The following is a 10245-nucleotide window of genomic DNA, read 5'->3' as shown; positions in this document are numbered from 1 at the left end:
ACAAGGAGGGTTCCGGTTGAGAGATATACTGTATCCAATCAGATTTGATTTTATAATTGAATTATACTTACGTTTTATTACAACACGACACAATTCCTCATTTATAGTTAATTTTCTCAATAGTCCTGGCGCGTATATCATAAAGCATAATATAGTTCCATTAGTGCTAATGGCATCTTGATGACGGTCACTTCGAGAGCATGGCATATCAAGAAGATACATTAAGCAGCGTTTCAGGTAGTGCCTTTATCCTGTCTTTTACTAATAGGGCAGCGTTAAATCTAATGGAAGGTTGGGGTTCCATTAGCCAACCCAAATACTGGATTTTCGATGCGAGGGTCAGCATCAGAAATGTAGGGACTCTCATGGACGCCTGAGAAACGGTTTACATATTATTATAACATCAGTTGTACGGCTAAGTGACGTAAAAAGCGGCCATCTAAGTGTATGTTAGTGTGGGGTGAGTTGGGGCAGGCAAAAGTAGGGCTATTGTCATTACCCGGGTAGAATATTTGAGAGTATTTATTTTGGTCAGTTATAGACGGGACAGGGACGAATTTACAAAATACACCTGATGGTATAACTGAATAAAGTTCAGTTGGTTCCAAATAATTGATTAAGTCGTTACCTAAATCATTCTAAAAAATACTTTAAAAAAAATTAAATTTACTAGTAATTAAATTGGCCAAAAAATATCATTGATCTATTTATCAGTTTCATTAATGACATTCTAGAAGGAATATAATTAAACTAGAACCAGCTTCGCTTTGCCCACAACATCAAAATGATTTCTTTTCCTTTGCTATTTTCAATTTCTTTGCAGTCTATGCCTACAAATTACATCTTGTTCAAAGTTTGTTTGTATTTGGTTTATAATAACTCAGTTATTGCATGTCTATTCTAAAAATGATCCATAGACGTATGTGCCTTGCTATCCTTAATCTCAGACAGGACCTAAAGCAGAAGGTCGTTTTGATACAGAGTTCACCACTCCGTATCAAAATGTGTCACCAAATTTCTGTCGCACTGAGATATATTTCATCTATCGGTTGCTTCGGTTAAAACTAATACGTCAAAATATCGTGGTAGACGGGCACATGTTTAGTATCAATACGCTTGCTACTTGCCTACAGCCATAGCGCCATTGTAGTCTTAACCACTCCATTTAATATCGAGGAATCATTCTATCAAGCTGTAGCATTTTACCAACAATAGTTCTAGATCCGCTAATTACGATACAAGCACAAAATCCTAACCCGCGTTTGAACAGATTTTTATGCATTCTCATAATGGTACACCTCAGATTCGAAGGGCTGAAGTAAATGGAATGACACAATAAAAACGCTATATGAAAGTATGTAATGACGTGGCATCACCATGTACTTAAATCCTTCCATGAAAGTACCATAATGGAACTTCATTAAAAATCTTTATGATATAGGCGCCTGATCACTTGTTTAACCAAAATGTACTCTTTCCCCAGATCGAGTATTGCCAAAGTTCTGTGGCATTTTCTTCTTAATTTAGAGCTGGCTAACACTCTTATTTTCAATAATGCTAGCCGTATTTTAGTTTTCTGGAGTGTAATGTTTTTATTTAATCATTTACAGTATAAATGCTATAAAAAACGCATTACTTCAAATGTCATTCATATTGCCGACATATTTACTATTGCAATTGATTCATAACGCAATATTTGGCCGTGCGAGTTCATATTGCCCTCTTGCCTTAAAGCTGACGTTTGAAATACAGAATCCAGAGTCAGATCGAGGCCGAGCACTTGGGACCTTGTGTAGCACACTTTAGAATGAAGAACTCAAAGCAACACCTTCACAGCAGGCACCATGGATTACACTTCAAGTGAAATATTCCTGATTCCATTTCTAATCGATATACATGTATAAATAGCTTGACCAGCAACGTCGAAATACAGCTCAATATTTATATTACTGACTGTGATTGCATAATAATCAAAATACCTTGTACCATCCGTGTTGGACCTCGCATCCTGCTGAAGCCAGAGCGTTTTTGTTCGCAGGAACGGTTAGGTGATGGCATTGTCTTTAACCGTTAAATCTATGAACTTGAAATACATATGTATAAGCATCTAAACCGATTAGGTCAGATGCATGCACTCTGACAATGAATTTTGGTCTGGTCTGGTTCTTGACACCTTTTGATAATTCAACTACATTTTTATGTATGTTGCTCCCTACAGGTTTTTGATTTGAACAACAACTTTTCCAGGTTACGGGGGTCAAATTGCATGACTTGGCTGTAGGAAGGAAGCTATGACACGTTTCTCAACCGATACGGCATAAAAAGAATGGCATCATAATAGAGCTCAGTAAGAAATGCAAGGTTTTGTTGAGCTGCTTATGCCAAGAATTTTTTACCAGAGTTATATCCTTTTGCCAATCCAAAGATGTATGGTCCCACTCTAAATGTTGTGTCTCAACAGCAGTTTTTTTGTCTTCACAAGCAGACAATGAGAAATGCCTCCCTTTTGCCGAAAAGGATCGCTTTTTGCAATTTTTAGGCTCGCATACAATGTTACTAGTGTAACATCCGGTGCAGATTCAAATAATTAAGCCATTATATGATATCAGGGATTTTCTCAGTTACCGTAATTTCTTACAATCGTGCATAATATTTCCACTATTTTCTATATTAGCACTTTCAGGAGACTTTTCACCTCTGACCTTGTTTGTCATGACATCTTGGAAATCCTTCTATCATCTTTCGAGTACCAATAATTTTTACATATATTATTTCTAATTAACTGTTTCTTTACTTGTTTATTTGCTTTTGAACCCTTATGTTCTACTGTACTGCTGTAAATAATGAAGGGCCTGTCAACACGTGTAGTGTACATGAATGGCAGTGTCTTAGAAAGTTCGTATTCGGATATTTGACGCCTCCTCAAAAAGGAAGATTACTATGAACTCGAAATAATTCATGGCCACTCTATTTCGCCATTTTGTGAAATAGCTACTTGTCCTTTACCCTTTCGATAACCCTGCGACTATGGCAAGCGGAGTGTCCAGTAATTAAAAAAACCTAGTTTTATTCAAAAAACTTAGTTTTTTACCTAATAAACTAAGTTTATTTGGTAAAAATATAGGTTTTTAGCTCACCTCTTAGCAGAGGTGAGCTTATCCCATACCGTGGCGTCCGTCGTCCGTCGTCGTCGTCGTCGTCGTCGTCGTCGTCGTCGTCGTCGTCGTCCGTCGTCCGTTAGCAGGGCACGTTTCGTAACTATTAGAGCTATTGAGTTGAAACTTTGTACACATGTACCCTTATGTAATGACACCTTGGAGACCAAGTTTTGGTCCGATTCGTTTTATGGTTTGGCCACCAGGGGGCCAAACGTTAAAAGTGAAAATATGCAATATCTCCCTTAATAGTAGTCGGGAAATTTTGAAAAAAATATGGTAGGTACTTCTAGCAAAGGTGCATCATATATCCTCCGGGTTTTTGATTTGACCTCCTTTTCAAGGTCACAGAGGTCAAATAGTGTAAATTGGCCGTTAGGATGTAACGATGGCACGTTTCTAAACTGCAATGACTATTGATACCAAATTTGGTACACATTTACCCCTTAGTCAGATGATCTCAGGGACCGAAGTTTGGTCCAATATGATTCACCACTTGACCACCAGGGGGCAAAATCCAAAAACCTTAAAAATGTGATTATTCCTTAACTTCTTGCCCGATTGCCACCAATTTGATATCATGGGTACATCTAACCACCATACAGTAAATGTCACACAGGTTTTTAATTTGACCTTCTTGTCAAGGTCACAGAGGTCAAATGGCGTAAATTCGCCGTCAGGCCGTAACTATGGCACGTTTCTTAACTGCAATGACTATTGATCACAAATTAAGTACACATGTACCCCTTGGTCAGGTGATCTCAGGTACCGAAGTTTGGTGCGATCTGATTTGCCGTTTGGCCTCCAGGGAGGGGGCCAAATCCTAAATTCTTCAAAATGCCATTATTCCTAGTAATGACTTGCCCGATTGGCAATTTTATATCATAGGTACATCTAATTCTAACAACCATTTAATGCGTCACCCGGGTCGTCTTTGATTTGACCTACTTTTCAAGGTCACAGAGGTCGAATGTACTGTAAATTGGCCATTTTGGGGAAATTGTAATTGCTTGGACCTACATCAAACCTAACACTACATGACACAATACCATGCTCTTTATCCATCTTTCCTCCACATGAGGTGAGCACAATGGCCCTGGCCATTTCATTTTAAAACAACCTTGTTTATTAGCTAATAAACCGAGTTTCTTTAATAAAACCAAGTTTTTTACCTAATAAACCTTGTTTCTATCCACAAATGTCAAGTTTAACAAATAAACTTGGTTTTATTCCCTAAAATATAAGTTTTTCATCCAGTGGTAACAAACTTAGTTTTATAGCAAAGAATCTTGGTTTATTAACAATAACTGGACAAATGGCCAATAAACCTACCTTTTTACGTAAAAAACTTGGTTTTATACAAAACAACTTAGTTTTTTGCAATAAAACCTGGTTTTATTGTAAAAATGTAGGTTGTTTTGAATAACTGGACAAACGGCGTGCAAAAACCTACTTTCTATCGAGAAACTTGTATTTTCTACCTCGCCCCATGTACACAAATCCGCGATGTTATCGGGACGAGGATGGGCAACCTCGGCACCACGTGGTACTAATGCTGCACTGCACTGCACTCTGTAAACTAGTTAGTGAGACCCTAACCTCATCCCAGATAACTCAACGTAGGTAGGATCGAGGTTTAAAAATGTAAGTTTTCTAATAAACCAGGTTTATTTAAAAAAACTAGGTTTATTAGTAATAAACTTAGTCTTTTTAAATAAACTAGGTTGTTTTGGTAATAAACCTTGTTTTATTGAATAAATGGACATTTCTGTACAGAAACTTATATTTTATACGATTATGTTGTAAAAAACCAAGTTTTTTTTAGGTAATAAACCAGGTTTTTTAGCATAAAATGTAAGTTTCTGTTAAAAAACCTACTTTATTAGGAAAGAAAGTAAAAAAAACTTGGTTTTATTAAAGAAACTCGGTTTATTAGCTAATAAACAAGGTTGTTTTAAAAAACCTATATTTTTACCAAATAAACTTAGTTTATTAGGTAAAAAACCAAGTTTTTTTTAATAAAACTAGTTTTTTTTAATTACTGGACACTCCGCTTGCCATATGCGACAGTGATTGCAATTGGAATTAATATCTTTGCGGACACAAAAAGCACTCTTTCTATTTCAAGGTTTACAGTCTAGGCACGGGAGATGCATGGTTGTCCTGCCAGAGAGGTACTAGGAGATAGGGGGTATTGGTGTGTAAGTGTACGAGGGAGGCTATTAGTGTTCTTGAAATGAAATATTGTTCAAATGTGTCCAATTTTTTTTGTTCTATCATTAAAGAGCAGTGCAAATGACAGGAACTCTTTTGGATATCAAACTTGTGATAGAAACAGCCGAAATAAAATACAGAGGAATAGTGCAAAAAATATTATTCCTCAACAATCTTCTATATTTCTTAGCTGGTGGTAGTAAGCCAGTTAGAACCGGTACAGACAATGATGGATATGCATTGAAACAATATCTGATGTTACTACAGAGACGTTTTGGCACGATATTGACAAATGATTTGATTATATCAACTTTGTTAGAAATCGACAGCGCAAATGTGTATTTACATTCTATAACCTCTGACCTCCCTCCCTCATCCATGATTGGACAGGTTGGTAATCACATGTCAGCAGGTACACAAGGTCCTAGCGTGCAGTGTTTTTTGGAGAACATGTAACAAGTACATACTGTAGACTCAAGAAAACAACACAACTTCATTAACAGCCGGTGTCGCCACCCCTGACTCATAGGGTGGCGAACAGAGATGTTGAGAAGGCCGAGCATTGGCTGGGATTCCAGAGAGGGTTGTCCAGGCCTCGTATCCAATATGCTTCAGTTTCGAGTTCAATCCTTATTGTTCGGATTGTTGAAACCGATTCGTAGGTCTCCTATGAGTGGGATAATGAGATCAGGGCCTTCGGCCATTGAACTGAGTGTCTCAGAACATTTTCAACTAATCGTCATTGGTAGTGTAAAGGGTGTCCCAGTGCTAATGGCTGATAGTGTACAGGGTGTCCATGAAAAAAGTCCAACCGACTTATTGGCTTCTGCTGGTTTTAGGGACTGACCTGCCCTTTCAAGGTGAGGCACTGCTCAGGGAGGTAATGGAGCATGTCTTCGGGTCTTATCAAGCACTCCACCCAGCCTATGGATGCGTTGAAATCCCATAGCTGAAGGGGACAATGCTGAATCCCTTCTCTGACATCTTGGGCCAACTAATTCCACCAGCTTTGCCACACTACCAACGCCTTATCTTGAATGTCGAGAACGGGGACTGCGAGACGACGCTCTCTCATCTGCTGCAGCCATTGGTAAAGCTGGCCCTCAACCTGTGGCCAGAACGGATCACGGGGCTCCATCACCGTCTTCTTCCGGCCATGCCCTTGTTCTTGCTTCTGCTCGAGTCCTCGTGATTCCACCTTCTAAACGTCTCCCAGAGGATGTTATAGTGGGCGGCGAACTCTCTCATACTGCGCACGGTACCGCTCACCAGTGCCTCCTCCAGGGACCACCGCATAGAAACTCCGCTAGTGACTATCGGTGTAGGTCGACAGTGAACGGAGCCTTAGCGGTGGTTCTATGCGGGCATTCGTCGATAGAGAGCGCATCGAAACTCCGTCAGCTGGCGGCCCGCTACCAGTCCCGATAAGGGGCCGCATAGAAACTCCACTAGACTGTCGATAACGCTATCGACAGGCATATTTGCTGGAAGAACTCGGAGCACCTCTAGTGAGGCCGCTAGTGATTGTGCAGGGCCATTCGTCAACATGTGGCGCGTTGCGGCGGACGCATTTTTTGGAAATGGAGACAATGTGGAACAAACAAGAAATTTTCGGCAAAGAATTAATCCATTTGAGGATTTCGATGACGATAACTTTTTCAGAAAATATAGGTTCCCGAAGCCTATATTTACTGAACTGCTGGATATTCTCGAGCCGGCCCTTGAGCGAAATACACACAGGTACTAACAATCTATCCATGCATTAATTAGTATGATTACATGGATGTGATGTTCAACCATCATGCATGTCGGCCTATGCTGTAAAAACCACAAAGTATATCATTCCAGGTCCCACGCGTTGGATAGCTCGCTTCAGCTATGTACTGCCGTCCGATACTTCGCCCAAGGAGGGTTCCTGCCAATGGTAGGGGATGTGCACGGTATCGGTCCAAGAGTAACAAGCAAGTGCATTCACACCGTAGCTCAAGCCATTTGTGATCGTATGGACCGATTCATCCGATGGCCAACAGTCGAGGAAATAGGCATAGCTAAGAGGCAATTCTATGAAAGATTTCAATTCCCGTGCATAGTCGGCCTCATCGATGGTAGCCAAGTACCTATTCAAGGTCCATTTCCACCTGCCAATGAAGCCGTGTACATTTGTAGGAAAGGATTCCACTCAATCAATGTTCAAATTGTTTGTGATATGAACTTGAATATCATTGATTTAGACGCAAGATGGCCCGGGTCAACCCACGACTCCTTCATTCTTCGCAATTCCCACATATGGGACATGTTCGAACAAGGGCGGGTTATTCCAAATACCTGGCTCCTCGGCGATAGTGGATATCCGCAGAAACCATGGCTCATGACACCATACCAGAATCCAGCAAATGATGCGCGGGAACGATATAACACGCAGCACAAGCACATTCGCTCCATCGTTGAACGGTGTAATGGGGTGTGGAAGATGAGATGGAGATGCCTTACCAAAGCAAACATGTTTCAGCCGGCAAAAGCGTCGAAAATTATAGCAGCATGCGGTGCACTGCATAATTTTGCTGTTGCACATGGAATTCCCATAGGTGAAGAAATTGACGAGGATCTCATCAATCAGCAGCATGACGTCCCGAATCATGATCCGGAGCCCAACGTTGGGAATGATGGTGCTCGTGCACGTGAGGATCTTGTGCGCCGAGTTTTCACCCGCAGACAATAAACTGTTTTAATGGTAAGGGGCCATTCACAATTTTCAACATTTTCACACACATACACGGTGTGGAAAACTTTTCCAGCCCCCCCCCGCCCCCTAAAAAAAAACATTTTGACTGGCATATAAACATTTTATGAAGTGTACATTCGGAGCTTATTTACCCCCTCCCCTAAAGTGTACCACTTGACTTGTATGCTTGTGAACATTTTGACATTTGTGAACGGTCCCTACTTATTAAATAAGGTAACAACGGGAATATTTCAATATGCCTCATTTTAAACTTCTACAGCTTTTCTTATTAGGCATAACCGGGCTAATCAAATGAAGCAAATGGCTGCCAAATGTTGGTACCACTAGCACTCGGCGCAGGAACTAGGTCAGTGAATGTACCGGTTTCTGGAGACTGGTTCGGCGTGAAATGACGCCTTAGCTTTTCCTGGTAGTACCACATTTTCAGATGGTACATATCTTCCTGTATGTTTAGCTTCTTTTTCTCTACCTCTAACGTTTCCTTTTCAATCTCAAGCATCTTCTCATAGTATTGCGAAGAAGTCATTCCTTCCGTGCCCGAAGAAACTTTAGCTTTTTTTGGCATAGGCCGGGGCGTATAAGATCGAGAAGCTCGCGTGTCGGATCGAACCGATGACCTGTCTGATGGAGCATCTGCTGGCGTATCCGGTCGACTACGTGATTCATCCGCTGTACTGCTCATTGCAACCTGTCGGAATCCGGGCGTGAGGGCAGGCGCAGACTGAGCAAACGCAGCAGAGTTCGATGTAACACCGCCTGGGATTCCTGAAGTGAGAAAAGTGTATGCAGAAGTAGGCCTATTGCCACACTGGGAAGTGATACCCAGCATCTTTTATTACATTTTTTGTTATCTAAAAATCCATGAGTGAAGTACACTCGGATCATATCCCTTTAAACATTTTGCATTTAGTGTATTTTGTGTGGATAAGTCAAAGACATTATAATCAGAATATTAAAAGGTGCTGAATTGGCTTAAACAAATCACATTAGTTTTCAGACGTCCTTTCAAAATCCGGATATATTCCCGCAATTTTTTGCGAAATACGCGTGCAATAAAGTATTAACGAAGCTATGGGTATACCGTTTCGCGTGTCTAGCATTAAACAAAGTGGGTATGGTTTTGCATTTCGACATTCCTTACCTGTAACCTGTTCTGGCTGAAGACAATGAAATATCATCCTTTCCTGTTCTGTCAGTATATCGATATCTTCCTCCTGCAACGCTGGACATTCTCCTCCTCCCGTTTTGCCCATCTCCGCTGCACGTTGCCGATGTCTTTTCGCCACCTTCCCTTTTACGTCGCGTTTCAATTTCCCCCATTTGTCAATGATGCTGTCCCAGGATCTTTCCGTCGGGCTAACCGCATTCACTGCGCTAATGATTTCTTCTTTTATTTTGTTTTTGTCTTTTTTGGACAATTCACTCGAGAAAGAGGCATCCAACTTTTCGTGATGCTTCGAAAATAAGCGGATGATAGTTTGCTTTTCTTCAACGCTGTAGTCGACAGCTCTCGCTCTCTTCGTTTTAGTCTTCGAATGCTCTGCCATTTTTCGCCTTTACCATGTGAATAACACTAGGCCTACACCGCATGCACATAGCGAAATTGAAATCCGCGACCTATTACCGGACCTATTACGAAAATGCAGACAAGAGAAATGAAAAAATAACGCGTGAAATGCATGTGGGGCCCACGACGGCAGCCCGATACGCAAACTTCCGACAGCTTGTCGGCAGACTTCACTAGCGGGGTCCTATCGACGCTTCTATGCGGCCTCCAGAATTACCCCGCCACGGTATCGGCCGACAAGGTCCCGCTAGTGACCAGCGGGCCGTTCACTAGCGGAGTTTCTATGCGGCCGGCCCAGGTCTCTCAGGTATAGTAGGCAAGTTTTTCTGTCACGGTGTAGCGTCGGCGGCGTTTTCTCAGCAGCTCTACAGCATCCATTGTCGCACAGGTTGTCTGAAATGTGGGTACCCTCAGTGGGGCTTCATTTATAGGCCTAATTGGCCCTAGAATTACACAAGAAAACCACAAATCCCAGAAACTTCGAATCTGTTTTCTGCCACGTAGGCCTAGGGAGTCTTAATCTACAAATTGCAATAAAAAGAGGGTTGTAGAAAAACAGAGGATGA

The 10245-nt window shown here is 41.2% G+C and overlaps 1 protein-coding gene across 1 annotated transcript; it reads left to right on the top strand.

The window, feature by feature from the left end:
- The first annotated feature begins 7662 nt into the window (after positions 1–7662).
- Positions 7663–8088, top strand: LOC135499372 (putative nuclease HARBI1). Its single transcript, XM_064790117.1, has one exon. The coding sequence runs from the start codon at positions 7663–7665 to the stop codon at positions 8086–8088; it is 426 nt and encodes a 141-aa protein (XP_064646187.1).
- The last annotated feature ends 2157 nt before the right edge of the window (positions 8089–10245 follow it).

Source organism: Lineus longissimus, chromosome 15 (genome assembly GCF_910592395.1).
Source record: "Lineus longissimus chromosome 15, tnLinLong1.2, whole genome shotgun sequence".
Lineage (NCBI taxonomy): Eukaryota > Metazoa > Nemertea > Pilidiophora > Heteronemertea > Lineidae > Lineus > Lineus longissimus.
Note: the sequence above shows the minus strand (reverse complement) of the source record. Positions and strands in the feature narration are given on the sequence as shown.

Excerpts from the sequence above, each read along its gene's own strand:
- LOC135499372 (XM_064790117.1), top strand. The coding sequence starts at position 7,663 with ATGTTCGAACAAGGGCGGGTTATTCCAAATACCTGGCTCCTCGGCGAT.